General features: G+C 42.3%; 1 protein-coding gene and 1 pseudogene across 2 annotated transcripts; both read right to left on the bottom strand.

The window, feature by feature from the left end:
- Nucleotides 1–629: 629 nt before the first annotated feature.
- On the bottom strand, nucleotides 630–8,061 carry LOC115158943 (MAP kinase-interacting serine/threonine-protein kinase 1-like; annotated as a pseudogene).
- Nucleotides 8,062–11,066: 3,005 nt separating this feature from the next.
- Nucleotides 11,067–19,213, bottom strand: LOC115158019 (MOB kinase activator 3C). Of its 2 annotated transcripts, XM_029706475.1 has the most exons (4): nucleotides 18,519–18,931; nucleotides 15,017–15,621; nucleotides 13,552–13,754; nucleotides 11,067–12,492 (listed from the first exon to the last, which is right to left on the bottom strand). In XM_029706475.1, exons 2-4 carry the CDS (start codon nucleotides 15,432–15,434, stop codon nucleotides 12,463–12,465), a joined length of 651 nt encoding a protein of 216 aa, XP_029562335.1. In that variant the 5' UTR covers nucleotides 15,435–15,621; nucleotides 18,519–18,931; the 3' UTR covers nucleotides 11,067–12,462. The 2 variants fall into 2 exon arrangements, with proteins under 2 accessions (XP_029562335.1, XP_029562336.1); XM_029706476.1 differs by lacking the exon at nucleotides 11,067–12,492 and having other exon boundaries at nucleotides 13,589–13,754; nucleotides 15,021–15,621; nucleotides 18,519–19,213.
- Nucleotides 19,214–20,844: the final 1,631 nt, after the last annotated feature.

The following is a 20,844-nucleotide window of genomic DNA, read 5'->3' as shown; positions in this document are numbered from 1 at the left end:
GCAATTGCAGAATTGTCCCGATATCATTTGGAAAGGAAATGTGAGGTAATGCTTGTAGTTTTTTTTTAATCAAGACTTCAAATATTAGCACCATCCGAGCGAGTGAAGTGAGTTCGGAACAACTGAATGTATGCGTTTTTCTTGCAAAGCATGTAAACAATTCAATCAAACTATTATATTAATCAGATTAATCCACAAGAATTGCAGTATTGTGTGCATGTAACCATACTCAGTGTATGCTTGCTTGTCATGCTAGTTAATGGTATAGATATATTTCATATGCCTCCAATATTTGGGAAAGTCACAGCTAGGGTTGCAGAATTCCCCAAACCTTCCAAAAATTCCCTGGCTTGTCAGAAATCTTGGTCGATGAATTCCAAGTTGGAGGATTCCCTTATAGCTTATTCCCTGCTGGTTCCAGAAATCATCCAACTAGATTTTGAGAAAAAAAGAAATGACATTTTAGGAACGTTTTGAGATTTGTGCAGCCCTACTCATAGTTTATATCGTCTAATAAAACCAATGCTAAAAAACGTAATTCCCAAGTGTCTGAAAAGGAATGCTCTACTTTAGCAGTAAGTAATTCTATAAATAATACCATATTCCTCTCAGTACAGAAAACTTTTCATCACTGACCAACACAACATAAATTACAACTATTTTATATTACAGGATCTTTACAGTAGAGCTACATATATTGTATGAATTAAAGGCCCCATACTGATATGATCAATAATCCATTCCTTAATTGAAATAGCCATGCAATTAAGTATAGCTAGCATAAACCAACCAGCACTAGCAGCCTTAATCATACAAATATAATCCCTTCATCGGGCATTCTAGTGATTCGGTTTCTGTGGTCTTAATTGACATGGGATTGCGGTCCGTGTAGTTTGAGGTTATTATCAAATGCAGGAAACCAACCTCAACCCAAACCAGTCACTGAAACCAGACTCAGCAACTGATACAAAGCTGTGACTAAACATGTGTTAGTTTAGTAGAAGATAAAAGTTCTTCCCTTTGTGCTCCCTTGTCTCTGTTTCTAGCTGATAAGAAGACGACTGGCCATGACGAGAGCTTGGACAATGGGGCTACCAACCAGTGAAGCTACACAGGATTCTGCTGACAATGGCAGCTATCGTCCTTTCTCAGATAGTGTGCGTTGTCTCTGTCCTGGAGGGGACCCATGGCAAACACCACATAGAGAGGAAGAGGCGGGGAAGGGAGACTAGCACCAGGATGGAGGGAATTGAGGAGGAAAAAGAGGGGAACTGGGTTGAGAAAATGGCTGAATTTGACCTGTAAGGATCTTAGAACCACACCACATATTAGAAGGATAAACCAGATGGAATGGAGCTAAGAAGAAAACTCCACCTCCTAGCCTGCAGTAGCAGCCATAGAAATAGAATGAATAGAACGGGAATCGCCATTCTAGTCAATGATGGCATAATGGGTGGACTGGCGGCCATTGCGAGTGTACCCATCAGAGCAAAGCATGAAGTAAAAGCAGGAAGTGTACCCGTCAATATGTGTTGTGATTTGTTGATTAAATTCAATTGACAACAAGTACATTCCATTGCATGAGCCTCATCAGTTAACATAATTTGAATGAACATTCTACATTAACCATGGAAATTATTGCATCACAGTATCAGGCAGCCATTACGAGTGGCTTGCAAAAGTATTCACCCTTGGCATTTTTCCTATTTTGTTGCCTTACAACCTGGAATTAAAATAGATTTTATGGGGGTTTGTATCATTTGATTTACACAACATGCCTACCACTGAAGATGCAACATATTTTTTATTGTGAAACAAACAAGAAATAACATAAAAAACGGAAAACTTGAGCGTGCATAACTATTCACCCACCCAAAGTCAATACTTTGTAGAGCCACCTTTTGCAGCAATTACAGCTGCAAGTCTCTTGTGGTATGTCTCTATAAGCTTGGCACATCTAGCCACTGGGATTTTTGCCCATTCTTCAAGGCAAAACTGCTCCAGCTCCTTCAAGTTGGATGGGTTCCGCTGGTGTACAGCAATCGTTTAGTCATACCGCATATTCTCAATTGGATTGAGGTCTGGGCTTTGACAAGGTCATTCCAAGATTTAAAAATGTTTCCCCTTAAACCACTCGAGTGTTGCTTTAGCAGTATGCTTAGGGTCATTGTCCTGCTGGAAGGTGAATCTCTGTCCCAGTCCCAAATCTCTGGAAGACTGAAACAGGTTCCCCTCAAGAATTTCCCTATATTTAGCACCATCCATCATTCTTTCAATTCTGACCAGTTTCCCAGTCCCTGCCAATGAAAAGCATCCCCATAGCATGATGCTGCCACCACCATGCTTCACTGTGGGGATGTTCTCAGGGTGATGAGAGGGGTTGGGTTTGCGCCAGACATAGCGTTTTCGTTGATGGCCAAAAAGCTCAATTTTAGTCTCATCTGACCAGCATACCTTCTTCCATATGTTTGGGGAGTCTCCCACATGCCTTTTGGTGAACCCCAAATGTGTTTGCTTATTTTTTTCTTTAAGCGATGGCTTTTTTCTGGCCACTCCTCCGTAAAGCCCAGCTCTGTGGAGTGTACGGCTTAAAGTGGTCCTATGGACAGATACTCCAATCTCGGCTGTGGAGCTTTGTAGTTCCTTCAGGATTATCTTTGGTCTCTTTGTTGCCTCTCTGATTAATGCCCTCCTTGCCTGGTCCGTGAGTTTTGGTGGGTGGCCCTCTCATGGCAGGTTTGTTGTGGTGCCATATTCTTTCCATTTTTTAATAATGGATTTAATGGTGCTCTGTGAGATGTTCAAAGTTTTGGATATTTTTATATAACCCAACCCTGATCTGTACTTCTCCACAACGTTGTCCCTGACCTGTTTGAAGAGCTCCTTGGTCTTCATGGTGCCGCTTGTTTGGTGGTGCCCCTTGCTTAGTGTTGTTGCAGACTCTGGGGCCTTTCGGAACAGATGTATATATACTGAGATCATGTGACACTTAGATTACACACAGGTGGACTTTATTTAACTAATTATGTGACTTCTGAAGGTAATTGGTTGCACCAGATCTTATTTAGGGGATTCATAGCAAAGGGGGTGAATACATATGCAAGCACAACTTTTCAGTTTTTAATTGTTTTGAATTTTTTGAAACAAGTTATTTTTTAATTTCACTTCACCAATTTGGACTATTTTGTGTATGTCCATTACATGAAATCCAAATAAAAATACATTTAAATTACAGGTTGTAATGCAACAAAATAGGAAAAATGCCAAGGGGGATGAATACTTTTGCAAGGCACTGTACCCATACGATTACCAGTGAAATTGCCAGGGTTAGAGGTTCCAAGCTCGTTCTATTCATCCTATTCTATGGTAGCAGTCTCCCTTGGGTTAAACTAGGTTCTGGTCAGGTGTCGATGTTGTCGTTGTCAGAAGACAGGAAGTCCCAGGTGGTGCGCTGGGCGTTGGATTGCTCCCGTTGGCGAGCCAGACAGAAATTGGAGGGGCGTGAGAGCCTCATGGAGGTCACGATGTTGGTGACGATTTCCTCCTGCTCCTCGTCGTGCTGCGACAACTGGCGGTTGAAGGCGATGGCATCAGCCGCAAACTGTGTTAAGTCTTTGGGGCTGCTGTTCTTGTAGAGAGAACGAGCAGACGATCAGTCAGAGATTGATAAAATAAGAGATTATAGATCACATGTTTAGCCGTAGAAGCCATACCCTCAGGGACACTCTAAAATCTAATTTTGTTAGATGGTTTCTGACATCAAACTGTCAAATCGAGTACATTACTCTACCTTGGACTGAAAACTAAAAACATATTTTGAATTTGGAGTGCAATGTCCCTTTAAACCCTCTCTGTATAACTTTGTTAGCCATCTGCCTGCCATATTTGAGATTTGTTTTTGCTGTTATGTACTATACATTCTGTCCAATGAGAGCTGAGTGGATTACCTTTGGAGGAAGTGTGGAGTTGGGAGACCTCTCTCTGGTGCATTCTTGGGGGAAATAAATGACAGGTTTAAATACAACAGTGTCCATTTCTTTTAAATGTATCCTTTCCTTCATTAATGATGTACAGTTTGGAGGAAATGGACTGGTGAAAACAAGCCCTCTGGTGTCTTATAGGTGGCTTTCACCCATTCAGCCTTCTCAGATCAGTGTATAATAGATGACGCAGAGGGGACAAGGCAAGGAAGCCAGTTAAGAGTATTGTTATAGATCCAGTATGTTATGGCCATACACCCATACAGTACTCAGAGGACCAATTACGTTTGGGCCTTGGCACTCACCCCCTGAGCCCAGGGGTGCTGCAGAACCTGGGCAGCACTGAGGCGTGTGGCATCCCGTACCAGTAGCCTGGAGATGAGGTCCTTGGCCTGGGCAGAGATATGGGCCCAGTCCCTCTCTGGGAACTCATACTGCACCTCCTCCATGTTCTCAAACAAGTTATTCTGCAGGGGTCAGACACAAAATAGACTTATAACTTGACTTTTCACCATAAAAACATGACTCATTCATTGTAAATGCAAAAAAATAAATGCTTAATACAAATAGTGCTGTATTAGTACTGTGTAAGGTGACCTGGGGTTATGAGGAGGACTGGGGATGTTGTGTGTGTGTGGGTGTATGTACACTATGTTTGTGTCCCTGGCAGATGTGGCAGGTCTCTCCTCGGTCCCAGCCACAGTCAGTCCCACAGTGGTCGGTGAAGGGGGGGCTGCCGCTCAGCAGAATATAAATTATGACCCCAGGCTCCAGAGGGCACAGGGCTTGACGTGGAACGAAGCCTCTTCTGTGAATACCTCCACCACCTCTGGGGCCATGTACTCTGCCGAGCCACACTGACGTGGAGAACACAAAACCACACACTGTTAGGGCATAAGTCAAAACAAATTTGAATTGAAGTGCATTTAAAATCACAACACTCTTTACAGTAAAAGTGAAACATTTGCATTCCCGCAGACCTGTGGGCCCCAACAAACATCATTGCGGTGCAGTTGGTATTTTTCATGCTGCGGGCGGGAGCGGGCGGTCAGATAGACAACTTTGGCAAGAAAATATTTTTTTCTCCCGCAGATTAGGCTATTTGGAAACAGACATTTGACATAGCCGTCTGATTAATCCTTATCACTGTTGAAGTTTCCAGTAAAACTGTCTGTTGCTCTTGTCCTGTTCTTCTTTCGTTTGGCTGAGTCTGAAATGCTTACTGGCTGGCTGGCCTCCACCTCTGTATAAACCAGTCAACTGTTAATTCAGGTCAACTGCTGGGGTTAGCTGCTCAACGGAAAGACTGTTTCCTTATGTTTTGAATGATTGCTTGAATCATAACTCATTGATAGATGAGGGCGATGTACTGACTAACTATGTACTATTAGCCAATTAGATAATAAATTATTGCTTCAATCTCAGAGTGTGCATTGTGTATACTGACTAACATGTTAGACTACTAAGTGCCAATTTGAAAATAAAGCAATTATTGCTTAAATTGCACATTGTGGGCAATGTGCATGCTGACTAATTATGCACTATGTGCCAATGTGATAACCCGGCAGACAGTGAGTTGGTTGTGAAGCTGGGCCCGTATTCATAATGATCTGGGAGGGAGAGCAAGAAAGTGCAAGCAGAGCCAGAGAGATCAGGCGGTGGAGAGGGAGAGAAAGAACAAGAAGGAGCACAGTTGAACGCTGACAAACAGTTGAGAAAAGCCTTATGGATATTCCCAAACATGCTTCTACATCCAGTGATAGTGTAGGCCTGTTTGTATTACTCATGGAAAATGATGCTACATTTCCGCTTTAACATCAAGATAAGCATAATAACTGGCAGTCTGGTACTACTCGACTCTGCTGCTAATATCTCTGAGGCAACAGGAAATGTTTTTTATTTAACCTTTATTTAACTAGGCAAGTCAGTTAAGAACAAATTCTTATTTACAATGACGGTCTACCCCGACCAAACCCTAACGACGCTGTGTCACGGTTGTCGTCGGTTAAGGTAGACCAAAACGCAGCAGGTACGTGCAGGCTCATCTTGACGTTTATTTATTTTCAAAAATGAACATACAAAAATAACAAAACGAAATACGAACAACAAAACAGTCTGGCTAGGCATAAGGCTAAGCACAGAACAATCACCCACACCTAACAAACACAAACACACCCTAATATATGGGACTCTCAATCAAAGGCAGATAGACAACATCTGCCTTCAACTGAGAGTCCCAACCCCAATTAACCAAACATAGAACACACTCACCAGACTACACATAGAAATACATAAACATAGACCATCAACCAAAAACCCGGAAATACTAAATCAAACACCCTTTAAACAAACACACCACCCTGAACCACATAAAACAAATACCCTCTGCCACGTCCTGACCAAACTACAATACTAATTAACCCTTATACTGGCCAGGACGTGACACGCTGGGCCAATTGTGCGACGCCCTATGGGACTCCCAATCACGGCCGGTCGTGATACAGCCTGGAATTGAACCAGGGTCTGTAGTGACGCCTCTAGCACTGAGATGCAGTGCCTCAATCCACTTGGGATTTTGGCCTATTTGGACACAGATTCCAGGTTAGAATTTTGTTTATATCATAAGTAATTCATAACTTCATTAGCTAGCTAACGTTGGCTAGCAAGACGTATTAGCTGACTCAACTAGCGCGAATGTCTGGTCAAGGTTGCTTTGGCTTTTCATGAAATTATTTTCATATAGCTGATAACTTTATATGGTTAGCTAGATTGTTAGCTAATAAGGTCGAAAATCTGCAATAGCTAGTTAACACTATGTTTATTGCCTCCAGTCTGGCACGACCAAGTCGTGACTGCTTTCACCAGTAAGAAGTCGAGCTGGGTTTGCTTGAATTTCTAGGTAACTCACCCAATGAATGACCCAGATATGTCTGACACATAGCCTACAGCAGTTAAACTGTACAAAGAGCTCTGCATATTTGTGAAAACAGAAAGAGAAAGTCCAACCAGTTCTGTAGAATGTGTGTTCAAGTCAGAGCATGTCATGTCATTATTTTGGGAAAGCCAGCTCTATGCTATCGGATCATCACTTGTTGCATTTTCTGTCTTGTTTTGACCCCGCTCAAATGCTGATGTACTACTCCAGTAGATAGCTAACAACCTGAAATGTTTCATATTTTTTTCAGTTGGTAGATATGGTGAGGCAGAGCACGATGGCAGAGCTGCAAGCCTTCCAGCACTCTCTCCAGGTAACTTCAATTGCTGTCAGAAATAGCTTACTAACTTGTCAAAACACAGTTGTGACTGCCCTTAACCTCCAGGCCGCCATTGTAAATAAGAATTTGTTCTTAACTGACTTGCCAAGTTAAATAAAGTTAAATACATTTTTTGTTTGTTTTAAATCCTCCATCAGAGCCTCTGACATCCTCTGGATGTTGTGATGGGTGGACAACATGGGCTTGTTCGTTTTTAATGGCCCGGTGCCCCGTTTGAGCGTGGTTTGTGCAATTAGACCATTTCGTTGATCCTTAGGAACTCTCCACTCAACCGGGGCATGGGGCCATGCAAAATGACTTCCAGATTTAAATACAGTTATTGACATAGTTCCCGCCTTTTCCCGCCCCCTCCCATGTCTACAGTTCAGTCATTAGACGAAAAGAAGAAGACACTGCTAGTGGGGCAGCTTGGCAAAACAATCGTGCATTTTGTGATAAAAGTAGATTAATGTGAATTTTAGTTCGGCCCGTTTTTTTCATGAAACATTGAATTTTGCCTTACTTCTATTAGCCCATTGAAATGCATTGAATAACAGATTCATACATGGAAAACAGAGTCTCACCTTTCCATAGAGTGGTCATATTAGTGTGTAGCCCAAACTGTCGCTTCAGACGAGTCCATTGGCGCTTGTGAGGGTTGTAAAGCAAAACGGAGAACACCATCTTGTTCATGAGAGTCTCATCTTTCCATACCATTCGGACACTACGGACATTTTTGTGAGAAGACAGATATTCGGGATGTCTCATGGTCTGACAAACGCCGCTCCAGCTCGGCCACCTCCACCACAGCTACGGAAGGCCGCCATTGGCGGATACAGTGGATTGAGATGCAGCCCATGCAAAAAAAACAGATCTCTCTATCTTAAACAGACAGATTTTGATGAAAATGATTTGATTATGCTAATTTCATTTCCATGGGGGCGAGGACATCGACTCTAGGGGTTTAACCGGCGATAGCCGACACCCACATAATGGCGGTGTAACTGCGTTAGAGCTGTCAAATCATTGAATAGCTGCTCTTCTGATCAGTGTCATTAAGCCACACGTCCCACTCGCATTAGAAGTTCAGGATGAGAAAGTGTAGGCTACATAGAAATGAAGACGCTCAAATTGAAAACCATTAAACAAAATAATGAGGTTTTCTATCGGCTTAATCGAGTTGTAGATTAGGGCTGTGGTGGTCCCAAAATTTCGTCAGCCGGTGATTGTCAAGCAAATAACTGTTGGTCTCACAGTAATTGACGTTAATTAACATAAACACATTTAGCATCTCCTGGCTTCCACGCAGCCTACAAGCCACTGATGCAGACCTTTGGAACATCTACATTTTAAAAAGTATAATAAATCCATGTAATATAGCCTACACCTTCACAATAAATCCATTATTTATTTTAGACAGGTCTAAAGAAGCATGTCATGAAGAAAATGTAGTCTATTTCAGAAGAACAGAATAGCATACTCTGAGTTGTCCTTATGTTAGGTTCTGATGTGGTTATTGTCACGTCCTGACCAGTAAAGGGGTCATTTGTCATTGTAGTATGGTCAGGGCGTGGCAGTTTTTGTGTGTTTTGGGGTTGGTTTATTTAGAGGGGATTGGTTCTAGTTTTCATTTTCTATGTTCTTTTTCTATGTGTAGCCGAGTATGGTTTCCAATCAGAGGCAGGTGTCTTTCGTTGTCTCTGATTGGAAGCCATACTTAGGCAGCCCTTTTTTCCTTTGGATTTGTGGGTGGTTGTTTTCGGTATAGTCTTTGTGCCTTACGGAACTGTTTCGTCGTTTATTTATTTTGTTTGAGTGTTCTCTCTAAATAAAGAAGGAAGATGAGCACTATACCCGCTGCGCCTTGGTCTGTCCCTGTAAATAAGAATTTGTTGTTAACTGACTTGCCTAGTTAAATAAATGAGCTCCTGGGCTCTCATTAAGTTTTGGATTTTCAATCACATTTGCATTGACGTCAGAGTGATTAGAGGGACAATAGAGTGCTGCGTATCAGGAAGTTAGCAAGTTAGCAAGTTTGGTTGGCTACTAATGACCATCAATAGTTTCAGAGCTTGGAGAAGCCTAATTGCTGTGACGGTCACGTGGAATTTGACTGCCTTCATGACTCGTGACCGCCGGTGTGTCGGTAATACAGTCACCACAACAGCCCTTGTGTAGATTACAATACATCTCACATTCCAGTGTTCGAACTTGTAAACAAGGTTCCATGAGATTTCTCTTAATGCAACTCTGTGCAGCCAATGGCAATGCCTGCTTTAGGTATAATGCCAGGAGCCACTTGTGGATTTGACAGCTTTACGTTGTTCCATCTTTGACACCGTCAAAACAACAGCTTTGCGGGTGTTGGCTAGCTTGAATCTAGCCCTTAATCTGAATTTTCTCCTGATATGGGCTTTGCAAAGTAGCTTTAGTAGCTATTTGTTTACATGCTCATGTAACTGGTAGGTTGTGAACCCCAGACTCCCGCTCCATAACCAAATATCTTAACCATTTCACCAAAAAATTATTCTGTCTTTGGCCGAGGGTGGTTCAAGTCACAGGCAAGGCTACCTCATCACTAGAACTTTTTAACTAGCCTCCGCTATACTCATCCTAGAAGTATTATTGTTAAACATTTTGGTTTTCAGGAGATCCAAAGCGAGAAGTATAGGCCAGAAATAAAAAAAAATCTAAGAAGTACAGGCTTCAATCTACTTTTTGTAGATTAATGGTTTGTAAAATAGTGGTACAGTCTACAGACTTTTAGTAAAATGCAGGTCTAGGCTCCCAGGGGCCAAATCTGTGGCTCCATATATAAATATTTTCAGGCTACATAAATCTACCTCTGTGCCAAATCTGGTGTGTTTATATCAAAATAGTCCTTCTGAATTTTAAACCAGTGTTACCGTATATGGCCATTTAAAATGGCTGCAAATCTGAGGTGGCTCCTTATCTTAACCTTTTCAGGGTCCATAAATCTATCTCTGTGCCAAATTTGGAGCCTTTATCTTAAAACAGTCTTTCGGAATTCCAAAAGTCAGCATGCATTTTGAAAAATGTTTGCCACGCCCCCAGGGGCGAAGTCTGGAGTCGCTCTATATCTATATCTTTTTAGGGTACATAAATATACCTCTGTGCCAAATTTGGGTTGTTAATCTCAAGACAGGCTTTCTGAACTGTAAATTGTATTACCTTCTGTGGCCATTTCATAAGATGACTGCCAAGGCCCCTGGGGGCCAAATCTGTAGTGGTTCCATACATGGTGTGTCTATGTCAAAAAAGGCCTTCAGAACTCTAACAGTGTATTACTGACAGTGGCCATTTTGTAAGATGGCCACCACAACTATGTGGTGATTCCATATCTAAATCTTTTTAGGCTAAATAAATCTACCTCTGTGCCAAATTTGATGTGTTTATCTAAAAAAAACTCTAAAATGTTAATACCGACAGTGGCCACACACACACACACACACACACACACACACACACACACACACACACAAAGTTGTTTAAAGTAACTGTCCCCAGGGGTCAAATCTGTGGTGGCTCCATATATAAATATTTTCAGGCTACATAAATCTATCTTTTAATTGCTGCATATCTGGGCTGGCTCCATATCTTAATCTTTTAAGGATCCAGAAATCTACCTCTGTGACAAATTTGGAGCATTTATCTTAAAAGAGATTTCCAAAATATTGTTACCATCTGCAACCATTTTGAAAAACGGTTGCCACGCCCCCCAGGGGCCAAATATGGGGTGTATACATATTATTATAGGGCTCCATGCCCTATAATAGTCTTGCCCTATAAATAGTACGTCCTATTAGTTATATCCATGAGTCATATTAGTATTTTAATATCAAATAGCTTTCCTCAAAACGAACACACACATCGACATGCACATACACACACACACACACACACACACACACACACACACACACACACTAGAGACAGACAGAGAGAATCGCTGTTTAAAGAATCGTTGTTTAAAGTAACTGTCCAGTGGAAATTCTGTTCATATTCTGTTAACTCATTCAATGCTGTTGACTCATCCTATACTCTTATTTGTGGCCAAAGCATTAAAAAAATATATATAGAAAAAAACACCTCAAACTTGTATCTCAAGTAGACTGTTTCAAAAATGCATGCTATTTCCAAATATAGGATGATTTTATTCTCCTGAGGAGAATGAGCTGGCCAATGAGTGGTCTACTTGCGTTAAGTTTTTTTTGAAAAGTATACGCCCACACCATTCTTTTGTTGGGGTGAGCCTACACCACTGCAACACAGAAAAGCTGCTTTTTAACATACTTAATTACCATTTTTTGGAAGGAAAACTATTTCCCTCATATTGTAATTCATTTCATAGAAATCTGGAAACACTGGACAGTTAATTTAAGGTTTTACAAAAGCAATGAGGCAGGTTTTAATTGGTCACCATCTGAATGAAAATATCCTATGTCTGATATTTAGTTTGATCACAGCTAAAACATTTCCTTAATAATAAAATGCAAATTAACAGGGCATGCAACAAAACACTAATTGTAGTGGGTGAACTTACTTGTCCTAACACATGGCAATTGAATCAGTTACACAGCTCAATCAGATTAGTCTCCCAGAGTAATCCCAGTTTAACTAGTTTTGGTAAATGAAAATGAAGTCAGTATTTCACAAGTATTGCTTCCAGTTGTCACCCTGTTCTTACCCAGACACCTCACAAAATGTCTGTTTTTCAAAGTCCTTAACTCTGTTGCCTCTGGCTGGGACACATTGGACACGTATTTGTCACAAAATGCTAAATACTGGAGAGGGGTCTTGTGATGTCGCCTTCTGTCCATCACAAAATGGCTCAAACACCTTGAAACCGCAAACACATTTTGGAAGTTAATGATGTCAAGAACATGCACAAGAAAAACATATTCATGCTTAATAAAACAGAGCTAGAGTAGTTGTTAAAATAAAAAACACAATACTGAAATGCTGCATGTCACAGCACAAAATCTAGGAAGCAGAACAGTCCTTTTTCCTAAAAACATATAGCCTATTGGCTGAAAATGTGAATAAACATTCTAATGCTTGATGGATAACAGTTAGGTTCATCAAATCCACTCCAAATCCACTCAACTGTCCTTTGGTTTGCGTGTTTGGAATGTTATTTAAGCAGTGGGCCTCTTGAAGGGCTCCGTGGAATTTTGAAATGATGTGCACTCCATTGTCCAAGTGGTTTAGTTACAGATCTTCTCTGTCATTGCTCTCTGGGGGTTAAAGAAAAGAGAGGAGAGACAGGCAATTCATATGATATTGACAAATGACCAGTAGATGGCCCCAGGCTTAATTTATAGTAACAGACAATGCTACACACCTACTGTCACGCTGTATAAGGCAACAAATATATTCGAACAGATAGGCTACAATAAAGTCGTCATCTGATGAGAAGTCACTCGGCTGTTTCCATCTTACCTCTAGGCATCCAAAAGCAGAAAAGCTAAATGATCAGTCTATCACACCCTCCTATGTTAACAACGTTTATTTCCCCCCAGATTATGTTGTTGATATAGTCTCATTACTTTCTCACCAGGGGGGGAAGTAAAGTCTGTCCTTTATAATGATGATAACAGAGGCATTTTATTGTACCTTGGAGCTCCTACCGCCATCTGTTCAGATGTAACGAAGCTCTCTGCACTAGAGAAAACAACTTGAAAGTGACATGATTCTCACTTATGGCTGGCTAGACTGCAATTTCACTTATGATGGTTATATAAACCAAACCAGATTTTTTACAAAGAGTTTAACAAGTTTCTTTTATGATGCAAACTGGGGAAATAAGTGGTGCATCATTAATTCCAATGACAGTGCCAAAGGGAAAATGAAAGACACACAGCTATCGTATAATTATTTTATACTGGACTGTGATTTAGTAATATGCTCTATGCCCAGAGTTGATTCTGTATAATCACCCAGTTTATGTGGTTTGCGCAGACACTCAAAACAACATGTTCTGTTGTGGTGTGAAATAACGCAGACGATACACTGCCTTCGTTTTATGGAGGAAAATGTAAGCTCCTCCCTCATTGGGCCAATGCAAAACTAGTAAGTCTGAATGATAGTAATGTGAAGGATACGCCCTCATAAATTCATATCCAGACACCCTTCTACCCCTGTCCTAAATATGAACTTACAGGACACAGAAATGGAAACCTTCCACCCAAGCTCGATCTAAGGGTACATCCCAAATGGCACCCTATTCCATATTTAGTGCACTACTTTTGACCCCCCCCCTCCCCCCTCCATTCACCCCACACCTCCTTTCTCACCAGGGGCTCCAGTTCAGAGTGCTCGATGAGGCTGAACTCGGAGATGAAATAATAGTAGTGTTTGTAGCAGGTATTGATGTGGGCCTCGGCGCCCATACTGCAGATGCTGTCAAAGTGGTGGATGTAGACGTGCACAAAGACCCGGAAGAGACGGCTCAGGATCTTCTTGCACACCTGTTGGAAGTTCTTAGGGAAAGGAACACCTGGGACCAAAGAGGATAGAACTGTCAGCGAGGAAGACTGCCACCCCATTAGATTCCTTTTAGAGACCATCCCTGGATACATTCATGAAAAACTATTTGTAACTATCAGAATGTCATTATGTTCCATAATTATGTTCTATTATGTTTCGTAATTACATTTCACTTAGCATTAAAGCTATCACATTCGTTTCCATTGGAGATCATTCAAACCACACTGGACATCAATATCCTACACTGTAGGTAGATCATATACTGCAAAATTTCTCTCGGCAGCCCGCAATGCAATTACATGTTAATTTAATAGATTATTCATGCACATAATCTCCCTCCTCAAACAGAGCTTGATAACAACCCTTTGACGATGAACAATAGACTCAGAGTACCCCATTCAATTTCTTCCAAATGCCACCCCCCAGAGTGATAATTATACCGTGACATTCGGGGGAGCCTCACTTAGGAATTTTCTTATGGGCCTAACAGTAAAGATGTCATTTAACAGTAAAAAAATGTATTTGATTTTAATGTGGCATGAACACAACCAGTCATGATGTTTTCATCTGATTGTCAAATAAATCACTTCCAGAAGTAGGCTAACCGCAGCTGCGCACATTTGTCTACTCCAAAATAATTCCAGCATCCAAACCGTGCACACTGTACACTTGCTATTTGATGAATGGAAAAAGACATGTAAAGACATTTGGCCATTGTCATTAGGCCTAATATAGTGGTGTGCATTCATGGATGCCAAGGGAATCTATGGTTCCCCAAAAAACTATAAACAAATAAAAATAATTATGAAATGATATTTCATAATTTTCCTTCAATTCGCAAGTGTCTGAATCTATCTCACCGGAGAAAGCATCATACTCTTTTTGACCAGACAGCATCAGATACATGGGCTGCACATACTGAGACAGAGAGGCGCTGTTTCACTCACTCGGACGCTTTCTCCAGTGAGATTGATGCATCTTGCGGTCAGCGCTGTCGGCCCGTCTTGGTCAAATTATCAATATTTAGGGACCCCCCCCCAAAAGTTTGACTTTTGTTGCATTTAGAGGAGCTCATGTCTCATTCATGGGAGCTTAGCTCACACTGGTCCCCCATAATTCACACTCTGCCACCCTCATTGTGTAACTAACCTATCTAATTAACCTTTCTTTGAACCTTTCTAGATCCATTAAAGATACTGCCAGAGAGCGTGGGCATGAAGCCACATCGCAGGTGCGTTCACTATCCTAGTTTGGAACCACTGCCTTACACACCTACTCTCGTGGGGAAGATGTTCTCGTTGTTGATGTTGGTCTCTATCCAGTCCATCAGAAGGTTCATGTATTTCAAGGCGGGCAGCTTGGTGGGCTTCTTGTAGTCGTCTCCGTCCTGCCACCGGTACTCGTAGCGCAGGCCCCCGGACATGATGGGGCAGGTGCGCTCGGTGCAGAACTCGCTGACCGTGCCGTAGATCAGGTTGATCCGGTTGAAGAAGTCCACCACGTGCACGGCGATCCAGTCGTTGATGTTCTCTCCTTCGGGAAGCTGGACCACTTTCCTCAGGTCCAGGCCTGACTTCAGAGAGGCCTGGGCCTTCTTGTACAGCTCAAAGCGCTGTGTCCCAGGCTCAAAGCGCTTCCGAGGCCTAAACGTTTTGTCTTTGCTGAAGACTTGTCCGAGACAGAGCGCCATTGTCTTAATGGTGGACTCTATGGTGTGGCCTAATGGTTAGTGTGTGTGTTGGCGGGGGTTCCTGAGCATGGATTGGACAGGTTTCACTAACATACGTTTGATTAGGTTGCAGGTCTCTGAGGAGTTGTTCTATTCAGAGGGCAGTGACCTCTACATTGGGGATGATTGAGAATGGAGGGACCCCTCTCTGAGACATAGAGGAAACAAAATAGGTCATGAGAGGTTAGTGATGCTCAGCTCGTTCACAATGCTATCATGCCTGCAAACAAAGTGTTCAACAGACCAGAATCAGGCAGCATGATAGAAATCAGGAAACGAAAGCAGCAAAGTAGAAACAATACTGTAAGGTTGTTTACAAAGGGAATATCTTGAAGGACTTGATGAGCAAAGCATGTAGTGATTGTGAAACGGCTCGGAATAGAAAATATGACCCCAAATACGAGGTGAGAAGAATCCATTTGCGGAATTCATTTCTGGTGACCACTGTTTTCTGGCGGCCACTATGCGTTGAATGTCACAAGACTAACAACCATAGTGCCCTTGAAATAGGTCCGGTGTGATCTAATACTGAAATCAGATCAGAGGGGATAGCCAAAAGGTAACTGTGTAAATGTAGAGCATGCTGCACTTCACTAAGAGGAAGCGTTGCGAAAGGGTTCTTTACGTCGTCTGTACATGAGACATTTTGAACTTTCCACCTAAAGCAGCCAACCACACGCTCAACATTAACTATGCAGAACACTACCTCTCACTGGTCATACAAGTCCATCGGAGAAAATCCACTTGAGTAGCGCAGCTACACTGCCTCAAGTTCAATTGCAGCACCATGAGTCGTCTAACACCTTCGCCATTGACCTGATACAATATTGACGGAGATCTACTCTCCTGTAGGGATGGACAATAGCACAGCAGATAATTACTGTAATAGCGTCATGCATCCGGTTATTATTAGCCATTAACCATCTGGCAGATAATGGGGAGATAATTTTTGCAGTGTCCTGGACTGATTAAGGATCAAACAGCCTGAATGGGTTTGACATTTTCCTTTCAGACAGTGAATGTTGCAGGAGGACAAAATCTATTAGACTAAATCGCTTTTTTTTTAAATCATAAGGGTTAATAACAAATGATTGTCAGTATCAGAATATCGTATGAAAAAGGGGGGGGTGAAGGGGTAGGGGGGAGTCATTTAGAGGGATGAGTCATCACAACAACTCGTATGTCAATCAAGTCAAGTGCACCAGAGAGAAGAGAATAACTCATGGTGGATGAGATCTTACTGAGAACTCCCCAGCAAAATAGTTCAGTACAGGGCAGGTTTAGTAGCCAACTGGCTACTCAGCTCTATGGTTAAGAAGGATCTGAACTTTACTGAGTTTCCATGAGTTTCATGTGGAGTGCTCTGAAAAGCCAAGGCAAACTTTACAGCTGTCAATAAGTCATGCAGGTATTTGTTCCAAATAGTATACCCTGAATACATTGGAAACAGTATGATGTTCTAAAATGCTTCTGAAGCTTCTTTTAATATAGCTTCTTCTTTCATTCTAAACGACACTGTCTCGTGCCTTTATGACTATATGTGACTGTATCCACATTTGTGTCCCACGTTCCATTTCACACAGCTGCTCTCAACAGTTCCTGGTTTTGCTATGGTGCAACGTGAGTGGTTAAGGTGGGAAATATTTGTATTTCTATATAAGTCAAGCTTATTCATGTGCTCTTAGTCTGAAATCTACAGTCATGCAGAATGAGTCCAAGTAGAAATGTTGCATTACACTTGGTTTAGTGTAGTTTTACTGCCGTTTTGCTATCACGCCTCGATTAGACCAATAGCGTCATTGCGTTTTGGTACATCAGAAGTGCATTAATTTCCAATGGAAAGCTCATTTTGCCTTGCAGTATTGTGCTGCAGAGGCAGTTGAAGTGCGTTCTGTGTTCTGGGTGGTGCATAGATTGGATTTATACAAGATATGCATAAAATTGTGTGCGTCGACTTGACTTGAACAAGTTAAGCAAAAGGTGAATGTAGAACTTTTGTTGCATTCATATCCACTAAAATGTTCGATTACATAATGAAACAAGTTTGACTGCAGAATTTATTACGCAGTATTGATGCAATGACGTTGTCGGTCTGATAGAGGCGTTAGACGACAGGCAGAACTTTGACAAAGAGCTTCCTCTTTCACTCCTCGTGGCCTGTATTTATAAAGCATCTCAGAATAGGAGTGCTGACCTAGGATCAGGTCCCCCCCACTCCATATAATCTTTTTCATTATGATCCGAAAGGCAGAACTGATTCTAGATCAGCATTCCTACTCCGAGACGTGTAGGAATGAGGGTGCCCTGGACTGTTCAGGAGGAGAATGTCATCCATCTTCTTGACAGCTTCCACCACATAAGCATGGTGTTTGTACACAGTATGTGTGGTGTGAACAGGATCCTCCTCTTCCTCAGTACTTTACATCTATTAGCTCTACTGGTGAGTTTCTATTGTCGATCATACAGGCATTCAACATTGGGAAAGCACTGAGTTTGTAGTCCCTTTGAGAATGACCAGAAAATATGTGCTGGTCTACAACTGGATAGCCGGCTGATTTGGTGACGTCTACTACCCTCCGTTGGTTATGGTATCTAACTTTCAGATCCACAGATGTGAATAACAGTCATGGACCGTAAACCCCAGAGTACTACTGTATTTAACAGTCGCAGTGCACAGAGAATACATTTCCATACAGGCCAAGGGATTGGGTTACATTTGCTTTGTTGACTTCACTGCTTCTCAGTCTCCACATGCCTCTCCAATTACAGACTGGTGCATGTCTGATCACGCACGGGGGACGGCGGACCAGACCCACTGTGCACACTGCATACTTCACTGAGTTTTCCATGGAATTTCCTTCTGACAGTGGAGAATAACGGCAGCTCTTTCTCGATCCTACACACATATGTGGGAGAGAAAATAGTCGCTAATGCAATGGACCAAACGCAGTTGGATCCAGTTATATGCATCAAAGTGAAAGAGTGAGAGAGATACAAGGAGATCAACAGAGACATAGAAAAAGGGGAGAAGTTTCCTCACAGTACCTGGCTGGGCTCCCAATGTGGACGACTTGGAATGTGGACAAAGAGCCAGGCAGATCTGTCCCTCTCCGGTTCCTACGGATACTCCCTCCTTCCCAGCCACCAACAGACCTTGAGGCTCCAACTTCACTGAGAAGCCAGCGACACAGTAGCGCGGTCAAAAAAAAGTACAAGTTGAAAAGTTGTTTGGCTTCTCTTCCTGTGAGTGATGTCACATCCTGACTTTGTCTGAGAGGCCCCTGCTGTCTCCGTGTGTCTATCTACGTGTGTGTATGTGTGCATGGAAGACCTATAAATTCGACAGAGGAGGTTCCCTCTCTGCCACTCCTCTTTCTCTCTCTCTGTCTACTTATCCTGTAGAAAGGCAGCCCGTCCCCCTTAGCCAACGAGGCCCGGCCCTCATGTGGGAGCTCTGGGAAAACAAACCCTCTTATTATCCCACAGAGCCAGAGCAGGGGGAGCGGACACACACTGCGCATAAGTGCTGCAGGCCTCTTGGCGTGCAGTCTAGTCTCTCGCTCTCGCTTTGTCATTTCTCAAAAACATATAATTTCACTGTCATTGCCAAGACATAACCAAATCCATCAATTTTGGCCCGCAGAAATGTATTGTGTGGTGCCACACGTACACAAGCAAGTGTCACAAATCTACAAAGGGAGACGAATTAAAGAGAAAACAGCCGTGAGTAATCAAATGCAGCATGTTTCGCAGAAATGTTCTCGTTCACCGGCTCCCTTCCACAGTAAAATGGTAAGGCTTGTTTGTTCCCTGATGGTCTAACGTTGCTGCGGACGCCGTCCAGAGGAAGAGTTCTCTGTAGTTTAAAGTTACCTGGTCAGACACCGGCTGCATTCAGTGGACCCTCCTGCAGTGCCGCGATAAAGCAGTGGCCTCCAGGCCTGCAGGATGAGAGAAAGGGAGGGACCGGCAGAGAGAGAGAGAGAGAGAGCAGGCCTTTCTCTCTGAAGTGCATGTCATGTAGGGAAGACTTACCCGGTGACCCGCTTGGTATGTTACTGTGAATAAACGGTCCAATTGTAATTGGCCGTAACATATTACATACTGTGTTTTACACAACGATTATAACAGATTTGCAACCTATTAAGCAAAAATAGACCACCACTCAATCAAATAAATGTTGAAAATTGATCGTCAAAGTGCATATTTCAAAATCATGAATTCTGTATCTCATAGCTGCAATGAAGAGGTTTGCATGTAATTGCGGATAAAACTCTCCATGCAGTGACCCACAACATCCACTGGGTGTCAGCATCTCCATATCTCTTGGTCTTGAGGGCTCAGAAACGAGAAAGGTTTCTCATGAAATCCAGAGCTTCAAGAGAAGCTGCGGTCAATAAGTCATTGCCGATAATCAATTATGAAATGAATGTTAGATTTACGAAGATGCTGTGCATTGTCAAGCCTTGCAATGCTATGACAAGCCTTTCCCTTTCACACTAAGTAAAAGCTCCGACGGAGGCCGTGAGGCCGATACGTAAAGCTCATTGAAGAGCAGTAACGCTATCAAGAGCAGGGTTTCGGGTTTCTTCTTTATTTTTTTCTCCTTTCACACTAAGTGAAATAAAAAAAGAGAAAGATTAGAAACTTACCACACAAATTACAGCAAAGTAATCTGTTAAATGACACCACTGCTGAATAGGACAGTATAAACTAATTAGAGATAATAAAAACAGATTATAACAGAACTCAATCAAATAAGTTTAACCAAGAATGTATCGTAAATGACTAATAAAATAAGCCCGTGTGCGTACAGTACAGTGGCTCCCATCTTAAAGCTATCTAATACAATCATAAATGGCTACAATTACACTATTGACAGTCTGGAACCATTATATGTCTCAGCATCCTCGGGGCTCCCGAGTGACACGGCGGTCTACGACACTGCATCTCAGTGCTAGAGGTTCGATTCCAGGCTGTATAACAACCGGCTGTGATTGGGAGTCCCATAGGGCGACACACAATTGGCCCAGCGTCATCCGGGTTAAGGGTTTTGGCCGGGGTAGGCCGTCATTGTAAATAAGAATTTGTTCTTAACTGACTTGCCTGGTTAAATAAATAAGAAGGCTCTCACCGGTCTAGTTCTAGTGAGAAACGACACCGCTTTTTCCTTTGACCGCCCACCCTTTCCTGCTCCATCAAAGGGATCAAAAAACGCAGGGAGGAGGGAGGGACAAGCTTTTCAGTTGAAACATGACACATTTAACGGTTCCCTCTTCAAGGTTCTCAGGCTCTCCACCAGTTTGTTCCAGGTGGGTAATACTTTTATTTGACAGATTATTAGATACTTGCTGTTTTGTATTCCACTTGA

The sequence above is a fragment of the Salmo trutta genome, chromosome 22 (assembly GCF_901001165.1).
Source record: "Salmo trutta chromosome 22, fSalTru1.1, whole genome shotgun sequence".
NCBI classification, from domain to species: Eukaryota; Metazoa; Chordata; class Actinopteri; order Salmoniformes; family Salmonidae; genus Salmo; species Salmo trutta.
This window is presented reverse-complemented; position numbering and strand designations above follow the sequence as displayed.

Coding starts and splice junctions, on each gene's coding strand:
- LOC115158019 (XM_029706475.1), bottom strand. CDS start 15,434: ATGGCGCTCTGTCTCGGACAAGTCTTCAGCAAAGACAAAACGTTTAGG. Junction 13,755..15,016: donor CATCTTCCCCACGAGAGTAG/GTGTGTAAGGCA, acceptor CTTTGGTCCCAG/GTGTTCCTTTCCCTAAGAAC. Junction 12,493..13,551: donor ACTCTGAACTGGAGCCCCTG/GTGAGAAAGGAG, acceptor TTTAACCCCCAG/AGAGCAATGACAGAGAAGAT.